Source organism: Lipotes vexillifer, unplaced genomic scaffold, assembly GCF_000442215.2.
Source record: "Lipotes vexillifer unplaced genomic scaffold, Lipotes_vexillifer_v1.1 scaffold129, whole genome shotgun sequence".
NCBI classification, from domain to species: domain Eukaryota; kingdom Metazoa; phylum Chordata; class Mammalia; order Artiodactyla; family Lipotidae; genus Lipotes; species Lipotes vexillifer.
In genome coordinates this window covers 1533090-1557950 of record NW_006777287.1, presented here as the reverse complement: position 1 = coordinate 1557950, position 24861 = coordinate 1533090, and the positions used below count along the sequence as shown (strand labels likewise).

Below are 24861 nucleotides of genomic sequence, written 5' to 3'. Positions count from 1 at the left end.
ACAAAAAAAAAAAAAAAAAAAAAAAGACTGGACCCTGGGTTTGGTACCTCTGTCTCAGGTGATATAGCTCCATGGGCACAGCCCTTGCTTTGTCTCATTTTTTTCTGTTAATACACTGACCTACATCTGGTTTCTTTTTAAATATTAAGCCATCCTTGCTTTCTTGGGGTACGTTTCACCTGGTTTTGGTGACCGCCTGCATTTACCAAGCTCTTAACAATATCCATCTTATAGAACTGTCACAACAGCCCTAATGAGGTAGGTGCAACATTTAGCCCCACTTTGAAGATGAGGAAAGTGAACCCTGGAGGGGTTTACTGTCCATGGCCACAGACATAGAAAATATTAAAACTAGCATTTGGACCCAGGCAGGAAGTAGAACTGGACTGTTTCTTATCCTGGATACCAGAAACCACCACCCCCGGTAACTAGCCAGGAGTGTTGACAACAGTACCCTATCCCTCTCTCACCTCTCTGTATGTCCCCCCACCCAACCCCCATCCCCGCATCAAGTCCCAAATCAATTTCCACTCCTGTCTCTCTTCTGACCTTCTGCACTGGTAGTTCGGCCCTGAAATCTACAACAGCTTCCAGTTGCTGTGAGAAGCCGACCTCTTTAGGCCTCCTCTCCAACTTCATCCCCTGTTGCTCTTACTCTATCTGATTATGTTCCAGTTACACTGGCTTTCTTGCACATCCTTTTCAAACTGCACAAATTGTTCCTGAGATCTGGAACACTCTCTTCTGTGCCTGCAAACAAATACTTCTACTCATCCTACGCTAATATTACTGATAACAAGCACTTTGTGCCAGACACTGTTCGAAATATTTTACATAGAAAACCTTCTTTAATACTCACAACAACCTTATGAAGTTGGTACTATTATTTATCCCATGTCACAGATCAGGAAATGAAGACAAAAAGATGAAGTAACCTGCCCAAGGCTGCACAGCCAGTAAGCAATGGAGTTGGATTTACACCCAGGCCACCTGGCTCCAGAATCCTTGCTCTTAACCACTACACTACTTAACACCAATTCCCAATTTACTTTGTGTGTGAGGTTCTCCAGTGTGGATTCATAACAATTTCTTTCTCTCATCCCACCCCCTTTATCTCTGATCTGTCAGCAAATCCTGTCGGTTCTACCTTCAGAATGTATCCAGAATCCAACTTCTCCTCTCTACATCCACTGCCGCCACCACCACTGCTGGCCTGGACTACTGTGGTGGCCTCCTCACTGCTTCCGCCCTTGGCCCCTCCCCAAGTCAATCCTCACAGTTGCCAGAGGGTCCTGTTACAACCCAAGTCAGCCCATGGCCCTCCTCTGCTCAGACCCCTGCTCCATCTCTCTCAGAGAAAGAGCCAAAGTCCTCCCCGCGGCCAGAGGCCCTACACAACCAGGCCCCATCACCTCTCCGACCTCACCTCCTGCCACTAGTCCCCTCACTCACTCTGCTCTGGCTGCACTGACCTTCTTGCTGTTCCTCACACACACCAAGCAAGCTCCCAACTCAGGGCCTTTGCACTTACTTGCTTTTTCTTCTGCCTCTAATTCTCCTCTTCCAGATGTCAAGGAAAGGTAAGGCTGAGATATTTGGCTGGTAAAGAAACATACCCTGGTTCGATTCAGATGTTTGCTACTTACATAGACAGCAGAAACAAGAAAAGCCACAGATGCCAGCTCATGTCCCTCGTGCAGGGTAACGCAGAAACAAAAAGGGGCCAGATGACTGCAGCACGGGTGGTAGGATACCGTGTTGCCAAAAAGCTAGTACATGCTAAGCAGTTCTATAACCTTAAATTGGGGGAGAGAAGGAACAGAAAGCCTCATACCTCACCAGAACCTCGGGAGATAAGAAACCGTCTCATGGCAGCCTCCTTGGTAGACAGGATGTTAATGAGAAATGGCCATGTAGCCTCTCATGCTCTGTATTCCGAGGATCCCAGGGCGTTCTGCCAGTACTTAGATCAGCTTGCCTACGTGGCCTATGAGGAGACATGCTAGGCAGCCAGAGCACCGTGGCAGACCCATTCCCCTACCATTCTCCCTCTAATTTCAAGTCTCTGTTGTAAGGTCACCTCCTCCGAGTCACCTTCTCTAAACCATCTTGTGTAAGACCCCAACACTCTTCACTCCCTCTGCTTTATTCTCCTTAATGCTTGTCACTTTCTAACATTACATCACATACCAGTTTATTACTTTATCATCCGTAGACCCCAATATGTGGTTCCTAAGCAAAGAAATTTGTCGTTATCTGTTGCTGTGTTCCTATTATTATCTGGCACACATAACAAATGCTTGGTAACATTTATTGACTACACGTAACTACCAGACACTGTTCTAGGTGTTTCCCATGTCTTGACTCATTCAATGGGTATGATCCCCATTTTACCCTTAAGGAGAAAGGTTTCTAAGAGGTCCTGGGTTTTTTTTTTTTTTTGCAGTACGCGGGCCTCGTCACTGTTGCGGCCTCTCCCGTTGCGGAGCACAGGCTCCGAACGCGCAGGCTCAGCGGCCATGGCTCACAGGCCCAGCCGCTCCACAGCATGTGGGATCTTCCCGGACCGGGGCACGAACCCGTGTCCCCTGCATTGGCAGGTGGACTCTCAACCACTGCGCCACCAGGGAAGCCCCAAGGTCCTGGGTTTTGAAGGAAGGCAGGCAGGACCTCTGGTGCCGGGCAAAGGAATGGCCCATCTGCCTGGAGAAGCCAGAGGCGTCCTGAGGGCTGTGATTGGGGAGGAGAGGCAGGAAGGGGTTCTAGGACCTGTATCTGGTTTTGCTTTTTTGGCCACGCAGCATGGCATGTAGGATCTTAGTTCCCTGACCAGGGATCGAACCCGTGACCTCTGAAGTGGAAGTGCAGAGTCCCAACCACTGGACCACCAGGGAATTCCCTAGGACCAGCATCTGGAAAGTATTGTCAGATGTCAAGAAATACAAGCTAGCATTGCAGGGTTACTTGAGGCCCTTGGAATAGAAATGCCTGTAACAATGGAGAAGGCTTTGGGGAACAGGGGCAAGCCAGCCAAAAACAGCTGACAGCCATCCACTTCCCATGCCATCGCAAAGGTCTAATAAACCACACCCCTAACAGTTTTCTTTTGAACTTTTTATTATGGAAAGTCTCAAACTTACAATAGTAGTGATTTAATGTACTTCCATATACCTATCACCCAGGTTCAACAATTATAAACACTGCATTTTCTAAACTGCAGGCTCCATAAGCATTTGAGTGGTTTGGAGTCAACTGTTTTTGTTAACAAACAGATAACAAACTAGAAAACATCAGGGCATTTTGCACATTTAATTCATTAAACCTTTCTTCCACTTAAATAGACAAATGGGTAGACTGTATCCCAATTTAAAAAAATGTACTTCTTACTAAGGATTGCAGTCAAAGTTTAAAATGGAGACCACAAGTACTGTGCTTGAATGACTATTAAGTAGACAGAGTAAAGAAAACTTTCTGAATTTTACTTGAAAGAAGCTTAAAACTGAATTTAGAACAGCATATTAGAAATGTTTACGCAGAACAATGCCACAGATTGTTTTCAACAATTTAGAAGCCTTAGGTTTCTTTGTGCCTTCACTGGTTATGTTAGAACCCATGTCCCATAGACTCTAGGGCAGTTCTCCATAACCTAACACTAATACTTCTGCAGTATATTGCATACATATTCACACTAAGTGGGAAAAATAAAGATTATGAAAAGCTTCAGGTCTTGTCACCGAATTTGAAATAAAACTTAGTTTTGCAGATCTCTGTGCACTTCGAATTATAAGGGATCATGCTAGCCTGGAGAGGGGTGAGAGGCGGAAGAGGAATGCAGCTAGGCAGGAACTGTGGCATGCTTTGTCTCCAAAAGCAGGAGTGGAAGGAACACTGCCCACTGTTATCCGATATGCTTTCTTACATACCTGAAGTATTTACAGCAACTTATTTTAAAAAGCTTTTTGAAAGTTTACATCCCCCCAAACAGAATGTAGGGCAAGGTGTGGGGGTAGCATCACAGACCTACCTTGTTCTAAACGTCACCTCCAGTACCGTTCTGTGAGGTGGCACTATTATTCCCATTTTGCACGTTGAACCTGAGGCAGATAAAAAAACTAAGCTAGGAAGCAGGGTCTGTGACTTCCGCCACATGTGGTGAGAGGGGCAGGGTTTGGGATTTATTTTGGACCTCACAATGGGTAGGGGGTGGGGGTGTCTGTGAGATGTTTGTATCGAGTTTGGTGGGGGGTAGGTAAGATCCAGGGATTGAAAATACAAATACTTGTAGGCCAGGGGTGTGGTCTTCACAGGCTTTGGGACACGGTTCTCAAAGCACCTTGGAATGTGCTTGTGGTCTCAGTGGGTTCTTGGGAAACATGCACACTACTGAGATTCTGGTCAAAGTGAAAAGGACTAAGAAGCTTTTAATAAGGGTTTTCAATCTCAAGTCCAGAAATTGTATTGCTGAGTATGTGCCAAAGAAAACTGTCTTCTAGGCCCCTTCCTTAGAGCAAGTAAACAAGAGACTGGGCCTCCGAAGGCTGGATTACTACACAGCACCTTCTGAAAGGACATTTATGGTTTTTGTTGATGTCACTTGGGGGATCATTTTGTTGCAGGAACTTTGTGATTATGGGATCCTGTCTCAGGCCACATTGTGAGACGGACATTTTACTTCCTGAGAGGTAGGATGCAGAGGTGCCCCCGCCCTAGGCAGTAACAGTGGTCCTCCTGCCAGATCCCACAGCCTTAACTCCCTGGAGGCCCAGAACAGAATGCCTTAGACTGAGTACTCAACCAGTAAGGAGTAGCCACAATGGCCCTTTACCTGGGCCTGGATCAGCGGGCCAGGCAGGTCTCTGAAGTTCCCAAGTCTCCACCTGGCAAAACAAATTCAAGACTGGATGGGAGGAATGGTCCTGGGGCCTGTCTCAACTAGCTGGGAGGCACAGGAGACAGGCCATCAATACTGGAACTCTCACAATACAGGGACCCACGTAACCCACCAGCTCTGGTTGCCATTTAACAGCACCACATACTGGGTGGTTTATAAACAGAAATTTCCCATACTTTTCGAGGCTGGAGTCCTAGATCAGGGTGCCAGCATGGCCAAGCTCTCCTGGGGGAGAGCTTTCTAGATTGCAGACTGCCAACTTCTTGTTGTATCCTCACATGGCGGAGAGCAGGAGATTGAAGCAAGCTTTCTTAGTGACTATTATAAGGGCACTAATCCCATCATGACGGTGGAGCCCTCATGACCTCATCTAACCCTAATCACGCCCCCCAAAGGCCTCACCTCCTAATACCATCACATTGGGGAGTACACTATCAGTCTATTAACACCTGCCCCATGAATGAGTGAATAAGGCAGTTTATTAGAATGTCCTGAAACTTACAATCTGGTGGTACTTGGCTCAGTATCTGCCAGTTAGAAGCAATGGACATAACTGATCAGAAACTCTAAAGAGGGATAGAGCCCATGGGACTCCAATGCAGGCACCAGAACCATGACTAAAGGGACTTAAAACTAAGGAACTACCACTTTACCACTGAAGACCCTCACACCACCATGGAAGACTGAACGCCTGTGGTTGATGCCTTTGCCAACTGTTTTTTAACAGCTATAAACATGCTTATTAAATGCACTTGACCCCCCCAGAAGAAAATGTAAATTGTCCATGAGGCTGAGACATGTTAAATGACCCACTGAAGGTCAAATAAGTGGAAAGCAGCAGAGCCTGGATTTGAATCCTGGAATCAGAACCCAGAGGCTGTGCTCCTAGAACCCTGCTTTCAAACCAGGATTCTCCTGTGTCCCTCACACCAAGGTGAGTTTACTATACCTGCCCCCATCCCCAGTATTTCAGGAGGAGGAGCTGGCACCACTGTTTACGGCAGGATTTAGCCTACATTCTCAGAACAATCTTGTGAGAAGGGCACCTACCTGATGCTCAAAGACAGGGAGATTCAAACCCAAGCAGTCATTCCAAAGGTGACACCGAGATGATCACAACGGGACCAAGAGACCATCTCAGGAAACCCAATTCCAGCCATGAGGGGATTTCACCTGGACTCCCCACCCTTCCCACAAGCCTTATGTATACCAAAACCAATCCCAAACTCAACCAAACTTTGAACTCAAGGTCTCTACCCTTTCGGCAGTCCCTGCCCACCCCCTAACTAAATCCTTTTCTCAGTCTCCCTCTTGAACCTCTCCTATTTTTAATTTGTAATAAGCCTCTATACCTTAATTTGAGTAAGGAAAAAGCACTATCAATATCGATTTGTTTTCATCTTTTTAATCAACTCGGTGAAAGACATCCTAAACACTACATGAAACACAACAGAATATTTTTTTCTTCCAGTATTAAAAAAAATGACACAAACATTTTTAAGAAACTTCTATATAATCAAGGCAGAGATCTGGAGTAAAAAACACCTCTAAGTAATCGTGTTCTTCATTTCTTATAGTTACAGTCAGAAACCGCTTCCTAATCATAATTAAACATTGTGTACAGGTGTTTAAAATGTTCCTAGATGCACATTATTTAAAAAAATCAGTCTGGCCAAACATTTTTTGCCAGAACCAACATTCCTGAGAGCCTGAACTAAAAAACTGGTAAAAAAAAGGAAAAAATATCCAGACTCCACAAATGTCTCAGAATTTGTCTTTAAATGGGAGAAAAATTTAACAAAAAAACACATGGAACTTTCTGAAAGGTCTTTAACAAGCTACCTTGGGAGCTCTACTCAAAAAAAGTTGACGTAACTAAAACAGATGTTTCAGTGCAGCTCCAAAAATCTTTATAAATACAGCCATTTGGAGGGATGGTCCTGGATCAGAAGAAGTTTTATTCCTTGTGTATCTGAGAACAGTAAGAAGGGGGAGAATTGTGATGTTGGGAATAGGCCAACATGCTCACTTCCCAGGGCTGATGAGGATGCTGAAAGGCTAGACAACAGGGATACCCCTCCACCTCTTCCATGCTCAACAGGAGTAGATGATTACAGACAAGACAGGTTTGACACCCCCCAACCCCACCCGCCAAAGCAGACTAGCCTTTAACAGGCACCTGAGAGCAAGGGAGGCCTAGGAATGGTGTCAGGTGGGCTTGTTGAGGTATGCATAGGCAGGAGAAAAGTGAGAGGGACAGGACTGGTACACAGAAGTCTGCTCGGTGGCAACACAGAAGCCTCACCTACATTAGGTGTGCATGCCTCATCTCAGTTGTCATAATTATCCCTGTAATTTCCTCCTGAGTAGCGGTCATAACCACCCTGGCTTCTGGGAAAAAAACACACACAGTAGTATCACAGGAACATCTTATATACACCTTCTGATAATACTAAAAACCATGTATACTTACAAATCCTGTCACATTTTTTATGTACTAGAATATAAACTTTAACGTGTAAAATGAGATGTTAAACGTGAACACCAAGTAAACATCAAATAATCACATTATGTATAACTTACGTATAGCATTTTAAACCATATTAAACATTAATAGAATACACACAATTAATCAAGACAATACAATAAACGTGTATGTGTCACTGTCTACTGCACACTGCAATTATATGACCTAATATCTTATTGTTATATTTAACCCAAATTATTGTTTCACACTTATTGTGTAGTTTCATTATAATTTTGTAAAAGCAAACACTAGTAGCACCACAGTAAGAAATGTATGAATACTCAGGCAGCCGAGCTGAGATCTTGGGGAGAGGGAAGACCACCACCAGAGTACCCCAACCCCTTGGCTACCCACCTGCCGCCATAGTCTCTGGACCTTCCATATCCATATCCATATCCTCCAGGTCGGCTATCATACCTGCCACTTCCATAGCCCTGGTCCCCACCACCTACAGCAGATAAAAAATATTCAAATGGCAATTGTCCAGACATAGGCTCACAGGCAACTCTCCTCCACATCCCATGATCAAACTTACCACTGCACTTACCTCTAGAGTAGCTGCGACCACGCCCATAGGCCCCAAAGGCACCCCCTCTTGTTCCCCGGGCCGACTTGCCCGCGTGGTCTACACGGATCTGACGACCGTCCAGAGACTAGGTGTGGGGAGACACAAGGAGGATGGATGGGTTGGTAGTCAAAGAGAGCAGGGATGAGGTAAGAGCGGGCTGGGCAGGTGGACAAAAGAGCCCAGAAATTCCTGCCGGGCACCAGGTTCTGGGTACCACATTCCAGAACAAGCTCCTTTGACCAGAATGGCTTTATCAGGAGCTACAGAATCCCACAAAATGACCTGAATCCACCGTGTTCCCCCTGCTACTACTTACATCTTGACTGAACTCAGGTTGAGTTCTCCTCCCCACTCCTCTAAGCTGCCCGACTATTAGGGCTAGATAGACACCTCTCTTGGTTTGAGGCTTCAGAGTCCATCCCAGAAGACTCACGAGGTCCTCTCCGGGCCAGGCCCACAGGTCTGCAGACTCTACTACCTAAGCCCAGAGCAGGTCAACCATCCACAGGTGGCTTCTCGGCCTCATGCAGGACCAGTCGTCGCCTCCCAGGCAGCCCGGCTCTGTCTGCCGCTGCCCTCCACCCCCTAGAACAGAAGGCAGTCACGCTCCTGTGAGTGGGCACTGCGGAGCTTGGTGGCCGCGCTGCCCCTAGCAGACACAGAGGGAAAAACAGAAAGAATGGTCGAAGTGACAGATAGGAGCAGGGCCCTTATGCAGGTAGGCGGCCTCACCTCTCCATTCATGGCTCTCATGGCATCTGAGGCATGCTCTGGATTGGTGAAGGTGATGAAGCCAAAACCCCGGGATCGCTGAGTGTCCCGGTCCTTGACAACAACCACTGGAAAACGGAGAGGGGAGAGAGGTAAGAGGACAAGTGGCAAAGGGTGTTGGACCCTCCTCCCACCGATCCTCAATGGAAAGTTATCGAGTTCTCAGTCTTAGACCTAGGAACAAAAGCAGGAGAGGAGTAATGTAAAGGCCTGGGATCCTGACCCTTTTCTCCTGTTTCCTGAAATGTATGGGCCCCAGACTTCCTTCCACACACACCCCCCATCACGTGTCTGGCCCATGTCTCACCCTCAGAAATAGGTCCGAAGCTGCTGAAGTGGTCTTCCAGAGCCTGCTCATCAGTGTTGAAGTTGAGCCCTCCCACGAAGAGCTTCCCTTCTTCAGATGACATGGCGGTAAATTCAAGTCCTGTGGAGAGAATAAGAAAAAGAGTGGAAGAAGCAGTGTAATTGGGAGAAAGAAGAGATTGGAGAAATGAGAAAAGATAGAAGAGAGGAGAGAACACAGAAGAGACAAAAGGAACGAAATAAGGGGTAACTATGGAGAACACACAAAGGCCAAACCGGCGGGAATCTACGGGGCAAACTCAGCGAGGTAGCCATTTGGGGGCCGCCTTCGCGCATGCCCACAACACCCCCCGCCACCGCGCCCGTCATTTTGTGCGGCCGCGCATGCCCAGAACACCCTTGCGCTCCCTCCGCACCCGCAAAACAAGATGGCGGCGGTAACGTAAGAAAACCCCCCCACCCCCACCCAGGCCTCCGCTGTCGCGCGGTCACTGCCACCAGCCACGCCGCCAGCCCTCCCAGCATTCCTCGCAATCAGATATAGCGCACCAGCCTCGCAGCAACCAAAGTGTCACCGCCGAGCACGGGACCCACCCGCCCCGGAGAAGCCCAAGCCTACGTGTCAGAAGCCGGTACTCTCCCCACTCGCGCACCTCGCTCTTGCCCGGCGTGGCACACGTCAGTGGGGCGAGGAGCGGTGGCTCCGCAAAACACGCTGCTTACCTGGAAATTAAGTAAAAGACCGAAGAGACAGCTACCGCCAAGAAGCCGAGAGACTGGGAAGGGAGCCGCGCGGGAAGACTCCTGATAAAGCGTACGTAGTGGTACGTCACGGATCGTCCGTCACGCGTGCCAGCGTGCGCACTCATTGGCTGACGCCAGTGAGGGGGCGGGGTGGGAGGAAGGGACGGCAACGCGAAGGGATCGATTCGCTGAGTATGCTTCCGGGAATGGAGGCGAGGTTTGTGTAGTTGGTTCCCCCTGGCCTCAGCATCTCTCCACTGGCCCCAGCCGTCTTCATCCCTTACACGCACGAGCCTTTTCCCTGTCACACCCATTTCCGTCCCGGACATCACCCTCACACGTCGTCTCCCCCATTGGTTTTGACGTCTTCCTCTAGGTCCCTGAGGACATAATTACCGTCCTCTGATAACCTCTTTCACCTTCTAGTCCTCTAACCTCATACCTCTCGAGGCCTCGATGTTTTATCTCCCCACTGTCCCTGACGTCATCGCCCTTCACAGTCCTTAACATCAGACCCTTTGTTTCTTAGTCCCTGACCCTGACCCCTACATTTCCTTCTCTGTGCCCAACATCTAGCCACCTGTTATGGGACCCTTTTCCCTGGCATCGTTCCTTCTCATTTATAACTTCAGCCCTCATCCTTATCTGACAGCCTCCTGAAGCCAGTTTCTCGAATTCCCTACCAGTGGACCACCTGAGGTGCCTTCTACAGAGGAGGATGCTTCAATCTTCAGAAGGAGTAAATCCCAATCCAACAGAACGACTTTTTGCTGTCACTCAGAGTTGCTGAACCCTTGATCCACAGAAAGGACTTTCACAATACATAATGGACTTATCCAAAGCAAAGAGTGTCTGAGCCCACTCCCCACAGTTTGTTCTTGTTCAGCCTTCTGAGTGTCTGAGCTACCTTTACAATGAATGGATTTGACAGACTTTTCGTTTCTGAACTCCCCATTAAGGAAGAATGGGTTAGTTTGCCCTCAGAGACTCCAAATATGTCATCCATAGAATGGACTTGTCCAGCCTGCTAAGGGTCAGCGCCCCAAACACAGACTACATTTAACTTTTGGAGTACGGTATGGTATGCATCCACAAAATGGACTTGTCTGGCTTTTGCCATATCCAGACTTCTATGCCCAGGATGGACGTGAAGAGATTTCACATTGCCCACATATGTGCTAGTCTTAGCCCTCTGATAATCTGAGCCCCCATGCAAAAATTAGAGGTACTTATTTACCTCTCAAAGTGTCTGAGCTCTGATCATATTTCACAGTTCGTGACACATCGTCATGGTTGTTCTATACAAAGCCTCTCATTTTATTTATTCTTTTATTCCTGCACCCAACTATCATTCTCTTCCTCCCACAGTTAACTATTTTATTGGGTTTAATGTTATCTTTTGATGTGATTTCATATAAAGTGTGCATTTTTGTGTATGCTTTTTTAAAAATGTATTTATTTAGGCTGCGCTGGGTCTTAGTTGTGGCATACAGGAACTTAGTTGCAGCATGCAGACTTCTTGGTTGGGGCATGTGAACTCTTTAGTTGCAGCATGCATGCAGGATCTAGTTCCCTGACCAGGGATCAAACCCAGGCCTCCTGTATTGGGAGCGCAGAGTCTTACCCATTGGACCACCACGGAAGTCCCTTGGTATGCTTTTAATTTAAATGGTAGTGTCATTTGTTTTGGAGTTTTTTTACTCTTTTTTTCAACCAGCATTATATTTTTATTCCATCTGTGGGAATTCCCTGGTGGTCCAGTGGTTAATACTCTGTGCTTTCATTCCTGGGGCCCAGGTTCGATCCCTGGTCGGGGAACCAAGATCCCACAAGCTGTGCAGTGTGGCCAAAACAAAAAACAAACAAAAGAACAAACAAAAAAAACACTAATGGGAGTTTTGTTGGGATTGCATTGAATTAATAGATTTGGGGCAACATAATATCTTAATAATATTACCTGTGGAGGTTTTAAGATATGTTCACAAACTCTTTGATAATGCCCCCTTCAAGAGTTGGAGCCTAGTTCCCTTGCCCTTGAGGGTAGGCTGGACTTTTGACTCACTTGTAATGCACAGAATGAGCACATCATTTTCAAAACTAGGTCATAAAAGGCACTTCGGGTCTTCCCTGGTGGCGCAGTGGTTGAGAGTCCGCCTGCCAATGCAGGGGACACGGGTTCGTGCCCCAGTCCGGGAGGATCCTACATGCCCGTAGCGGCTGGGCCTGTGAGCCATAGCCGCTGAGCCTGCGCGTCCAGGGCCTGTGCTCCGCAACGGGAGAGGCCGCAATAGTGAGAGGCCCGCGTACCGTTAAAAAAAAAAAAAATACACTTCAGTTTCCTGCTTTCACACAGACTGCTTTCTCTATGGGACAGTACCTGGTACTTCATGCAGCAGCCCTATGGAGGAACTGAAGCCTCCTGCTAACAGCTATGTGAGTGGGCCTTCTTGGAAGTGGAGTCAAGCCTTCAGATGACTGCAGCCCCCTTCCGCATCCTGACTGCAACCTCATGAGAGACTCAGGTTCAGAACCACCCAGCTAAGCCACTCCCAGAATTCTGACCCTCTGAAACTGAGATAATGATTATTGTTTTAAGTCTGGGAGTAATTTGTTACCAATACATAGCTAATACATCACAAAATCTTCCAAGCAAAGAGCATGAGATGTTTCTCCTTTTATTCAGATCGCCTACAGTATTTGTTATTAGAGTTAAAAAAATTTTTTAAATAGATTTTATTTATTGATTGATTTATTTTTTGGCTGCGTTGGGTCTTCATTGCTGCGCGCGGGCTTTCTCTAGTTGCGGCGAGTGGGGGCAACTCTTCGTTGCCGTGCGAGGGCTTCTCATAGCGGTGGCTTCTCTTGTTGCGGAGCACAGGCTCTAGGCACGCAGGCTTCAGTAGTTGTGGCTCACGGGCTCTAGAGCGCAGGCTCAGTAGTTGTGGTGCACGGGCTTAGTTGCTCCGCGGCATGTGGGATCTTCCAGGAGCAGGGCTTGAACGTGTGTCCCGTGTTGGCAGGCGGATTCTTAACCACTGCGCCACCAGGGAAGCCCCCAATTTTTTTTCTTGTAGAAGTCTTTTGTATTGGTTAAATTCTTTCCTAGATACTTTATTTTCTTATTGTAGAGAAATGGTTTTTATAGGTTGATCTGGAAACCTTGCCGAACTGTCATTGGTCGTAACAGTTTTTCTGGTCATTGTTAGTTCCTTAAGGTAGTCAGTCATATCATTTACAAATGGGTTTTTATCAATTCCTTCCAAAACTTACATCTCATTTCTTTTTCTTTCCTTACAGCACTGGCCAGCTGTATGTTAAGTAGCAATATTGAGAGGGAACATCCTTGCCTTATTCCTGATCTTAGAGGGAAAATGTGTTTAAATTTTCTCTATTAGGCATTTTGTTTGTTGTTTTCTTTCTTTTAAAAAAATTGTTTTTGTTTTTTTCTATTGGGCATTTTTGCTCTTTTTGCCACATAACCTTTATCAAGTCAAAGATGTTCTCTTCTACTCTTATTTTGTTTGCTCAGTTATTTTTTTAATATCATAAACAAGTGCTGAATTTTATCAAATTTTTTTTTCTGCTTTGTGACTATCATATGATTTCTCCTCCTTATTAATGTGGTAGTTCACTCATTAATTTTCTAATTTGGATTATGTTTGAATTCCTGGGATAAGCCCGACTTATGATTTTTTCTAAACTAACACTGTTGAACTCGGGTAGCTAATATTTTATTAGAATTTTTGCATCTATATTCATAAGTGAAATGGGTCTATAACTTTATTGTCTTGTATGTTCCTTATCTGGTTTTAGAATCAAGACTGTACTGGCCTCAAAAAATGAGTTGGGCAGCTTTTGCTTTTTTCCTAGTTTCTGAAACGATTTGTATATTTGGGAATTAACAGTTCCTTGGAAGTTTGATGAATTACATCTGCAAAACCATCTGGGTCTGGGCCTGAAGCTTTTCGTTACAATGAGATGGAGTGTCTTTTTTTTTTTTTTTTTTACACGGGCCTCTCACTGTTGTGGCCTCTCCCATTGCAGAGCACAGGCTCCGGATGCGCAGGCCCAGCAGCCATGGCTCACGGGCCCAGCTGCTCCGTGGCATGTGGGGTCTTCCCGGACTGGGGCACGAAGGCGTGTCTCCTGCATCGGCAGGCGGACTCTCAACCACTGCGCCACCAGGGAAGCCCGAGATGGAGTGTCTTTAACTATCATTTCAAATTTTCTTAAAACTTGTTATATTTCTCAATTTCTTTTTTTGCGGTACGCGGGCCTCTCACTGCTGTGGCCTCTCGCGCTGCGGAGCACAGGCTCCGGACGCGCAGGCTCAGCGGCCATGGCTCACGGACCCAGCCGCTCCGCGGCATGTGGGATCTTCCCGGACCGGGCACGAACCCATGTCCCGTGCATCGGCAGGTGGACTCTCAACCACTGCGCCACCAGGGAAGCCCTCTCAATTTCTTTTCGCATCAGTCTGAGCACATTTTAATTTTTCCAGAAACTTAAGTCTTTCATCAAGGTTTTCGAATGTATTAGCTTCCAATATTGAGCCTTTTTGTGTCTATAATTTCCCTTTTTCTGTGTTGTATTTTGCATTCTTTTAAAGGGGCCTTGGCAGAGGCCTATCATTAATATTTTAAAAGAACCAGCTTTTCATTTTGCTATTCTTTATCATTACTTTAAAAATTCTCTTTGGCACTTATTTCCTTCCTTAACGATATTTCCTTCGTGACTCATGGAGTCATGGGTTTGTTCCTCTGCTGTTTTCCCAACTTCTTGATTTGAATGCTTAGGTCATTTATTTTTCAACCTTTCTTCTCTCCTGATAAATGTACTTAAAGCTATGCATTTTCTTTTAATAACTGATTTTTCTGTGTCCCAGAAATTTTGCATGTAGTGTTTTTACTGTTTAGTTCTAAGTATTTCTAAAGTTCCTTTATTTCTTCCTTTACCCAGGGGTTATTTAGTAATGCTAGTTTCCAAAAATGGGGGCCTTTTTTTTTTTTTTTGGCCGTGCTGTGTGGGATATCAGTTCCCCAACCAAGGATTGATCCCAGACCATGGTAGTGAAAGCCCAGAATCCTAACTAGTAGGCCACCAGGGAACTCCTGGGGCCTTTTTTAAATTGCTTTTCATTATTGCTAATTTTATTGCATTGTGGTCAGAGAACATGGTTGATATTGATACTTTTGAATTCATTGAGGCTTTCTTTGTGCCCTAACAGGGTCCATTTTTTGTAATTAAGTGAAAGCATAAAAGGAGTCTTCTCCATTTGTTAAGTGGAGGGTTATATAGGAACGTGTGTCATATATATGAAATTATATATCAAGCTTAAAAATGTATTGTTCTGGTCTCCTTAGGAGTATATGTGTTTATGGTAGACATATATTCTTTGTTAATGAGTATATGTCCTTCTTTGTTTTTCGCGATCTGAAATTTCATTTTGTTAGCTATTAGGATGTCTCTCCCAGCTTTCTTTGGGCTTTTATTAGTCTGCTATATATTTTCTTCATCCTTTCATTTTCAACATCCCTGTGTGTGTGTGTGTGTGTGTGTGTGTGTGTGTGTGTGTGTGTATACAGTTGGACCTTTTTTTTTTTTTTTGGTAAGCGGGCCTCTCACTGCTGTTGCCTCTCCCGTTGCGGAGCACAGGCTCCGGACGGACAGGCCCAGTGGCCATGGCTCATGGGCCCAGCCGCTCTGCGGCAAGTGGGATCCTCCCGGACCGGGGCACGAACCCGTGTCCCCTGCATCAGCAGGCGGACTCTCAACCACTGCGCCACCAGGGAAGCCCAGGACCTTTTTTTAAAAAAACAAAATCCATTGAGGGTGGTGTTCTAAATGTTTTTTGTACTTACTATCATATTAAAACTTGACATCTCATTTCATCTTCTCCATTTACAGTATTTTTGTTTCTTTTTTTTCTACCATCATACTCATACCTTATATTGTTTTGAGTCCTTTTTCTATTTCTTGTTCCTGTTTTATATTTTCTCTCTTATTGTACTTATTTAAAAGTCTTCATCTGTATGTCCCAGTACTTCTGCTTCAGATACTGTATGTCACCCAGTGTGGTAGCCAGTCTGATATAGCCCCCAATGATCCCTGCCTCCTGATGTTCACATCCTGCGTGGTTCCCCTCCATGTTTTACTAGGGTTGGCCTATGTGACCAAGAAAATACAACAAAAGTGACGGTATGCCATTTCTGAGGTTACGTTATAATAGACATTGCAGCTCTGTCTTGGTTACGGTCTCTTGCCTGCCTGCTGGGACCACGTGTTGTTTGGAGCCCCATGGAGAGGCTCACGTGGTGAAAAACTGAAGCCTCCTACCAACAGCTCTGTGAGTGGGCCACGTTAGTGTTGGGTCGTTCAGCCAAGTCATGCCTTCAGCTGACTGCAGTCCTGGCTGACAACTTGACTGAAACCTCAGAAGAGACCCTGAGCCAAAACCTCATGGCTAAGCTGCTCCCAGACTCCTGACCCTCAGAAACCGAGAAAATAAATATTTGTTGTTTTAAGCTAAGTTTGGGGGTGATTTGTTATACAGCAATAGATAACTAATACATCCAGTTTATTTTTCACTGGAGGTCGTTATACTGCCCGGGTGTCTTGTTCTTTTGGCAGTGAGCTCATATTCCCCTGATGTGAGCAGCTGTTCTGGCTGGTACTGTACTGAGGGAAGGCTGAAGGCCAGACTTGACTCTGGTTAATCACCTGGAGTCCAAGGGGTAAAGGGATGTGAGGGGAGATGAGCCAGAGGGTGGAGAGTCCCAGGCACCACACAAGTAGAGCTCTCACTCCCATCTACGATCACACCACCCAACAATTCTGCTGGTAGGTTTCATCCTTAAACCCTAAGGGGGGGGGGGGTCATCTCCCAGGTGTTACCACTAGCCCTGGTGTCTGGAGTGGGACAGTGGGGGAGTAATCACTCCTCTGGCTGCTCATTTCCTCCCCTCAGCAGGGTTCTTGATACCCTGATACTAGTCCCCCCACCAGACACCTGTACCAGTGGTTTGGATGATTTCTGCAATGAGGGGGCAGGCAAGGCAACATGGGGGAGAGGCACCATCCAGAACTTAAATCTCTAACCTGTCCTGTATTTGTTGCCTCCAGCCATCTACCACTCAAAACACAGGTCAGTTAAAGATAACCTTCCATCTCCTCATAGGTCTTCATAGCTGTGCTAGTTTTTGGAACTCATGTTTCCCTCTGTAGTTTCTCCAGAGTAGTTTTTGGGCAAGGGAATCAGTGGCTTGTGATGTCTGCCATCTTAGCGGGAACCAGAAGTCCCAAGTAACTTCAGAAACTAATAGAGATTTCTGTCCTTCTGGTTATCTGAGCCTCCTGTTCACAGAAAGGACTCCTCTGGCCTTCAGAGGTCCCAAGCTGCCATACGCAGAATTGACTTGTCTGACTTCTCAAATATCTAAGCTCATAAATCACAGAATACACCCAGAGGGTGTCAGCTGGTTACTGACAAAGGGGACATTTCAGGTCCTCAGAGGGCCAGATTCTCCCATATCTTGGATGGCCCCTGGGGCCAGGGTGCCTGAGCCCCTTATCCGTACTTGTTAGACCCACAGTCTTGGAGACCCTAGGCACAGAATGGTCTTGTCCTGCCTCCGGTGACTGAGCCCTCATCTGAGGAGTGGTCAGCCTCCTGTCCAATACTGGGGGGTGATGGGAGCCTTTTGAGAGCTAACTCCAGCTTTATATGACATTGTTTTGGGAGAGACAGATAAGAGGATAGCTGCCCTCGTGCCCCTCACCTGTCAGTATGGCCTAGAGCAGCAACTTCTGGCCAGAACCTGGCACAGTGAGCCCACGACCTGAAGGACCCCAAGTTACTTCATCCATCATTTGCCATGTCTTCTGTGGAGGGACAGCACTCAGCCTGTGAGAGAATCTGCCTTCTGAGAAGGTAAGTGGGAAAAATGAACTTTTTTTGGATCATTATCCTCCACACAGGTGGGTGACTCCTTTTAGGGCCTGAGCTTTATCAGTGCTTGATTTGTTTGTCCACAGTAGTGGGACGGAGAAGGCAAATAAATGGTTTCTATTGTTGAAATGGTTAAGACAGGTATCCATGAGCTGGAAACCCAGTTTAGTGCTGACAGCCTGAGGCATGGCAAGGCCATAGTCCCTTAAGCTGTCCCCAAAGCAAGTGACGAGAATAGGAACCTTAGACCCCTGTCCAGGACCACTAGCATTAGTGCATAAGACTCACAGAGAAGGGGCTGGATCCTAGAAATGGTGACGTGTGGAATGCTAGAGGTAGCTGGCCCAATGTTTCTAAGTAGCCCATACTTCCCAGTCTTTGTAATGAATCTTGCCCTTTCTGAATCAGGAACTCTCTCTCCCATCCCTCATTCAAGGGCCTGTCCTAAAAACATACATTCACAGACATCATCCAGACCCTTACAGGCAGACAGATGTACCACAAAACAGCCTCAGGCCTCCTCAAGCAGTCCTCAACCTGGGCTCACCTTCTAGAACTGATTTCTCAGCATCCATTCTCCTGCCACTGGGGAAGCAGGAACTGCCCTTCACCTGAAATGGGAAGTATTTCAGCTCCAGCAGGTAAAGAGGCCCTGGGGACTCCATCTACAACAAAAACCAGGGAGAAGGCAGAGAAATACACAGACCACAGTGACCTTCATGTGTGCAAAGTACAATTGTTAAAAACAAAACAACAAAAACAGAAAAAAGAGGCCGTGGTCGCCATGGGGCAGTACTGAAGCAGAGCCCCATACTCTCAGACCTGGGGAGAGAGGGCACTATGCTCCCACATGTCTAGGGCTGGCAGGCAGGGAGGTGGGGTCTCATGTGTAGGCCCTCTTGGCAAAGAACGGATATCTGGTGGGGCTGACAGTGGGCTGGAGGGAGTCTGATCAAGATGGGGCTGTGGCCTCGGCCCCCTCCTCTGAGTCCCACACCTCTGACTGCAGGTAATCAGCGAAGAGAGCCTTGGCCCGGCGTAGGACGCGCCCCAGGTGGTGTTTTCGCACAAGGCGGTCAAAGTGCATGGCCAGCTCGTTGTAATCCAGCCCGTTGCGCATGATATGGTCGCGGTGCTCCAGCAGGATGGCGAGGCACAGGAAAAGCATGAATGGGTTCCCTCGGCCAAACTCCTGGGGCGGGGGCAGGCCCAGTGGGGGTGGGGGTGGCAGGGACTTCCCAGGGTTTTGTGGGGAGCCCACCTCTGGCATCAAGGGGGATCCTGCAGCCACGTCACCCGTGGGAGAGGCGTCCTGGGTGGATGGCGGAGATGAAGACGATGGGGAATCAGGGTGGGAAGAGGAGGAAAGCAGTGGGTCTGAGGAGTTCAGCAAGGGCTCAGAGAGAGACTTGGAGCTGATGAGGGCAGCTGGGTGGGGCAGCTGGACCAGAAGGTCCCTCCTGGGGCCTGTGTTATCCCTGAGTTGCTGGAGGTCATCCAGACTGGCCTGTCTCAGGAGACGCCCTCCGCCACCAGGCCCCTGGCTGGTGGTGGCCAAGTGGTCAACAGCATCTTCAAAAGCACCATCTCCTCCACCGGCGGGCCTCAACATGTGCCTCTGCCGCACGGGCCGTCCCCTGTGGCCCCCAAAGCCAGTGTCTGCCACCAGGCTGGGGGGGCCCACGAGCTCTACCTCATGCTCGGGAGGGTCGGGGGGCAGTGAGCTCCAGGTGACCTCCAGCATGCGGAGAGCGTCATCAAAGGCGAACTCGCGCTTGAGCTCGAGCAGCAGCCAGCGGTAACAGAAGAAGAGGTCGTCAGCACCGGCTTCCTGCAAGTACTGGTAGAAGTCAGGGTCGGCGTGTCGCAGCAGCAGCTTGAGGTGAGCGAACTTGGTGGCCATGGCACGGCCATCAGGGTGGAAGTTCGCAGCCAGGCGCTTCATGATGCCACAAAAGCAGACGAAGGCATGGCCCTCGTGGTCCATGACGGCAAGGATGGGCGAGGCCAGGTCGCTCATGCCCTGGCAGTAGGACACCTGTGGGTGGGTAACGGCGTAAGTGGTGAGCAGGTCGTGTAGAGCCCGCAGGTGTGGGCCATCCTCGGGCCCTGCGAAGTAGGGGTGGGCCCGGTCGGTACGCAGCACGTCCTTGAGAACCGTGCTGCGGATGAACTCCAGGTCCTCGGGGCTCGCTCGCTGGGCCCACTCGCTCTTGAGCTGCTCATACTCGCGGCTCTTGCGTTTCATGTAGTCCATCCGCTCGCGGCCTGTCAGCCCGTCTGGGTACACGTTCAGAAGGTACCTCCATACCACCTGGCCAGGGATGAAAGGGATGAGGCTGAGGGTCTACAGATGAGCTGCCACACCCTCGTGTGGCTCCATCACCACCCAGCCACCCTGGGCCTCTGCCCTCCTTTGGAAAAGCCTGCCCCTCCTGAAGGTAAGCCTGCTGTGCTGGAATACTTCCACGCCATCCCCCGAGAGTGTGGCTCACCGCATGTGTCTCTTGAGCTATTCATGACGGATCCAATGAGTGACCAAGAAGGCTCACCTTTCGCAGGGAGGGCTCAACACCACCATGGTAGATCCGCAGGCGTAACTCCTCGGGGCGCGAGAGCTGGCCCTCGTGGTTCAGGTATGTGTGAAACTCTGCATCGCTTAGGGGAGGCTTGAAGGGCTTGACGTCTTCCCCATATGACCAGCTCAGCACCTGCTGGACCTTGGACAAGGTGCGGCCCACCTGTGAAGGAAGGAGGGAGGGAGGCCACCACTCAGCCGGGCAGGCCAGGGGCAGGTACCAACCGGCATGCTCGGAATCGGGGGTACCAGGGATGCCCTGCCCTCCAATCACAGCTGGGCCCCGCGGCTCCCTGAAAGCACCTGAGAGAGGATGGACTGTGTGAAGGGCAGGGCAGCTGTCGTCAGCGATGACCGCTTCTCAGCCAGCAGCATGTCGGAGCCAATGACATCCTTGGGGCTGATTATGTCCCAGTCTTCCAGCAGCGGGCCTGAGCACACAGAATGATGCCGTATGAGAATGCGGATGAGAACCCCAGACCTCAGGGCGGGGTTCCTCTCCCTCCAAAGCCAGGCCACCCACAGGGCAATGAGCCACTCCACTCTCCCTTCCCATGTCATCCCAATCACGTAAAAAATAAAACCATGAATAATCCTCTTGTGGAAACTGTCTCACAGAATGGCTGAGCAGACTCTAATAGTAGTATTTTAATGATATAAGGTAATATTTATCAAGCACTTACTATGTGCCAGGCACTGTGACAGGGCTTAACGTCAATATAAACAATAAGAACAGTAGACAACACTTCCATACGGCTAAGTGCCAGGAAGCGTTCTGAGCCCTTTGCAAATATTAACTCATTTAATGTTCACATCCATCCTCTAAGTTAGGTACTATTATTATCGCCACTCTATGTGGAAACATGCATAGTCAGGACTAGAAGTTGCCCAAGGCCCCACAGCAAGTGGGTGAAAGAACTGAAATTTGAAGGCCAGGCCCAAAGCTCAGGAGCCCAAGCTCTTAATCTTATATTCCTGCTAGTTCTCCTCCCACAATTGGTATAGACTGCCATTATCATTCTTATTTTGCAGACCATGACAAACAGCTTGGACCAGTTAGTAAGTGGCCAAGGCAACAGTAGGGCTGGGATGTGAATCTCATTTACCTTACTCCAGGGCCCAGATAAACTTTAGCAAAAGTATTTGTAGAACAGGTATGCCATGCATGTTAGAAGAAACAATGCTATGCTTGATACTACCCAATTCTGGCCCTTGGAACATCAGCAGAAGTCTGTCCCTTCTCTCTCTTCTTTACTCCCCCTTGCATCCTTTCTGCCCACCTCAAATGTCACGTGGCTGAAGCAGCAGTGGCCACCTGAGTAAGTTCGAGAGACTTAAGAGATGTCGGCCCTGGCGCCACAGAGCTGCTAAGCTGACAACAGCAAAGACCAGTAGCTTTCAAACTCTATTATACGAAACAAATCAACTGGGATTTGTTTAAGCCACTGTCATTTGCAGGCAAATGCCATCACTAAGCAACATTTCCATGAAGTCCACTGTACTTTCTCCCACAGAGTTGAGGGGGAAGCAAACCCTGGGCCACAAGTGGATGTCACTGCCTCTCCTTAGGTGTCCCATGGGGCACTGCAAACCTAAGGGGTCCAAAAGGGGAGCCCAAGATCCACTCTAGACATAACCTCCTCCTCTGCTCCTCATGTGAGTGAACAGTGTCTCTACCTGTTCAGTTGCTTAAGTCCCACACCTCACAGATGTCCTTGCCGCCTCCCACTCTCTCAATTCCCAGGGCCAAACCATCGCCAAGCTCCATAGCTTCTGCATGCAGAACACACTTCAATTCCACCTCTTCTCTCAGCTCACACCACGCCTCTCACCTGAAACTGCCTCCCAACCAGTCCCTGCCTCCCCTTTGCCCCTCTGCACCCTCTCCCAACAGCTGCCAGAGTGGGCTTTTCTAAAACATGAAAACACATAAAATGAAGAAGGTTGCACTACTCAACAGGTAAAATAAAGAAGGTCACACCAATGGTCTGAAAGACCAAAGAGAGGAGCCCCTGTCAAGGCACAGAGCTAAAGCTTGATGATTTGAGAGGAAAGCAGAGAGACCTGGAGGACAAGTCCAGGAGACCTGACAATGCAAACCCTAAGAAATGCAGGAGGAGCAAAGGGATCAGGTGGAGACAGAATTACCCAGATATAAAGGAAACTGTCCCTGAGATGAAGGTCTCAGGTAGGCTCGGCAGGTCTCAGGTAGGATGAATCAATGAACAGCACAGACCACGGGCTCCCCCAACTCTATTCACCTGCTGGCGAAGTGCCCACATTCTAAGAATGAAGACAAATTCTTGCCAGCCTCCAAAGATGAAGAACAGGCTGCTTACAACTGAAAGAAGGTCAGATTGCCAATGGGCTTCTGTCCCACAACTCTGGAAGCAAGATAGTGGCTTGCAGCACCCACGGAGTACTGACAAAAGAGGCCTGAGATCCAAGGGTCCGACATCCAGCCAACCCAGTACGTATCCACCACGACTGAAGTTTCTGATCATTAGCATACATCTAACGCATGCACCTTACTGGAGAACAAAGAAGTTCTCTAAGAAATGACTACTGAATGACTACAAGGGCTCAAGGTGGGTGGGGGAAGGCAAAAGGGAGGGTAAATGGGGACAGGCCACAAGTTTTTAATATATACAGTTAAACATAAAATGACAAAGAGACTGTGACTGGGAGTTTGTAATATTGTTATGTTAGGATTCCTGAAACATAAGCGAGGGACTCTAAAGAAAAGATAATGATAGCCTGGAAATGAAAAAGAGAAAAAATTACTGTTGGAGCAAAGCCCAGAAGTTAAGGGTTAGGGAGCAGGAGAAGGATGAGAACGAGAAGTGTTCCAAAGCTTCCATTTCATGGGCTACGGAGGGTGGGGGAGACTGGAGGGGGAAAGTGCTCAAAAGATTTCACTGTCAATTGTGTAAAAAAGCATAAATCCAGCTACGGAGATTTTGTGAGAGACATACTAAAACTAGGTGACAAAGAAAGGTTAAAAATTGAAGAAACATGAAGGTATACCTGGCAAACACAAGCAGAAAGCAAGAGCAGCCATGTGAATGTCAGAAAGAGCACCACTCAACACCAAAAACATGGGACTTCCCTGGTGGCGCAGGGGCTAAGACTCGGCACTCCCAATGCAGGGGGCCCCAGTTTAATCCCTGGTCAGGGAACTAGATCCCACATGGAGGCCGCAACTAAGAGTTCACATGCTGCAACTAAGGAGCCCGTGAGCCGCAACTAAGACCCGGTGCAACCAAATTAAAAAATAAATAAAAGTGTATAACTCAGTGAGTTTTAAAAAAAATAAAAGACCAAACACATGACAGGAAAAGAGAGATATTCTATATTGACTTTTAAAAGAAAGAAAGAACCTGTTAATAAAATGGACAAAGGATTTCTACAAGCCCAAACTCATCTAGTGGCAAAACCGGATCTGAACTGACATGTGACTATATGTAGTCTTTTTTTTTAAATAAATTACTTTATTTATTTATTTTTGGCTGCGTTGGGTGTTCACTGCTGTGCGTGGGCTATCTCTAGCTGTGGTGAGCACTCTTTGGTGCGGGGCGCGGGCTTCTCATTGCAGTGGCTTCTCTTGTTGCAGAGCACAGGCTCCAGGTGTGTGGGCTTCAGTAGTTGTGGTGCACGGGCTCAGTAGTTGTGGCACGTGGGCTTCAGTAGTTGTGGCTCGTGGGCTTTAGGGTGCAGGCTCAGTAGTTGTGGTGCACGGGCTTAGTTGCTCCGCGGCATGTGGGATCTTCCCAGACCAGGGCTCAAACCCATGTCCCCTGCATTGGCAGGCAGATTCTTAACCACTGCGCCATCAGGGAAGCCCTATATCTAGTCTTTATGTAACTCACTAAGTGTGAATATGCACACACTTCCCTGAAGAAACATGCACGTTTCATTATGGGGTGCTGCCCCAGGCCCTTCTTGCAGTATTACACAATATGTACTATACATACTGCACCTCCTTATCATAAAACTGTCAAACCTCCCAAACCCTAAATTATATATGTTGTGCAATGCCAATCAGTGATGTAGTGGGTTTTTTCCTGGAACTGGATAAAATTATTTTAAGGTTCATATGAAAGAATTCACATTTAAGAATAGTTAAGAAAAAGGAGAGCCAAAAAAAAAAAAGAATAGTGGGAGGAAGGCAATGCTTGCCTTATTAAAATGTATCAGAAAACCACTGTGATGAAAATATGGTGTTAGCATAGCATGAGACAAACAGAGCCAACTGGTGGAATTCAATATAGAAAGCCCAGAAATAAATCCAAGGACATATGGGAACTCAGTATATGACAAAAGTGGCATTTCAGGGCTTCCCTGGTGGCACAGTGGTTGGGAGTCCGCCTGCCAATGCAGGGGACACGGGTTCATGTCCCGGTCCGGAAGGATCCCGCATGCCGCGGAGCGGCTGGGCCCGTGGGCCATGGCCGCTGAGCCTGCGCGTCCGGAGCCTGTGCTCCGCAACAGGAGAGGCCGCAGCGGTGAGAGGCCCGTGTACCGCAAA

General features: G+C 47.9%; 2 protein-coding genes and 1 non-coding gene across 5 annotated transcripts in view; all 3 read right to left on the bottom strand.

Annotated features, from left to right (window-relative positions):
- Positions 1–2821: 2821 nt before the first annotated feature.
- On the bottom strand, positions 2822–2894 carry TRNAG-UCC (transfer RNA glycine (anticodon UCC)). Its single transcript has one exon. It is a non-coding gene; the product is annotated as a tRNA-Gly (tRNA).
- A 3391-nt stretch (positions 2895–6285) lies between these two features.
- RBM3 (RNA binding motif protein 3) lies at positions 6286–9885 on the bottom strand. 2 transcript variants are annotated; one of them, XM_007450874.1, is made up of 7 exons: positions 9787–9885; positions 9065–9184; positions 8719–8825; positions 7966–8071; positions 7773–7866; positions 7197–7282; positions 6286–6863 (listed from the first exon to the last, which is right to left on the bottom strand). In XM_007450874.1, exons 2-6 carry the CDS (start codon positions 9165–9167, stop codon positions 7222–7224), a joined length of 471 nt encoding a protein of 156 aa, XP_007450936.1. In that variant the 5' UTR covers positions 9168–9184; positions 9787–9885; the 3' UTR covers positions 6286–6863; positions 7197–7221. The 2 variants fall into 2 exon arrangements, with proteins under 2 accessions (XP_007450936.1, XP_007450935.1); XM_007450873.1 differs by lacking the exons at positions 6286–6863; positions 7197–7282; positions 9787–9885 and having other exon boundaries at positions 7700–7866; positions 9065–9167.
- An 8586-nt stretch (positions 9886–18471) lies between these two features.
- Positions 18472–24861, bottom strand: part of TBC1D25 (TBC1 domain family member 25) — a 14250-nt gene continuing 7860 nt past the window's right edge. For both annotated transcript variants that reach the window (XM_007450872.1, XM_007450871.1), the window contains exons 4-6: positions 20637–20764; positions 20308–20496; positions 18472–20069 (exon numbers count right to left, since the gene is read on the bottom strand). In XM_007450872.1, coding sequence (XP_007450934.1) covers positions 18708–20069; positions 20308–20496; positions 20637–20764 — 1679 coding nt within the window. In that variant the 3' untranslated portion in view covers positions 18472–18707. The remainder of the gene's footprint in view (positions 20070–20307; positions 20497–20636; positions 20765–24861) is intronic.

Excerpts from the sequence above, each read along its gene's own strand:
- RBM3 (XM_007450873.1), bottom strand. The coding sequence starts at position 9,167 with ATGTCATCTGAAGAAGGGAAGCTCTTCGTGGGAGGGCTCAACTTCAAC. Across the intron at positions 8,826-9,064 it reads CTTCGGACCTATTTCTGAGG|TGGTTGTTGTCAAGGACCGG; the intron begins GTGAGACATGGG and ends TCCGTTTTCCAG. Across the intron at positions 7,867-7,965 it reads TGGTCGCAGCTACTCTAGAG|GTGGTGGGGACCAGGGCTAT; the intron begins GTAAGTGCAGTG and ends TATCTGCTGTAG.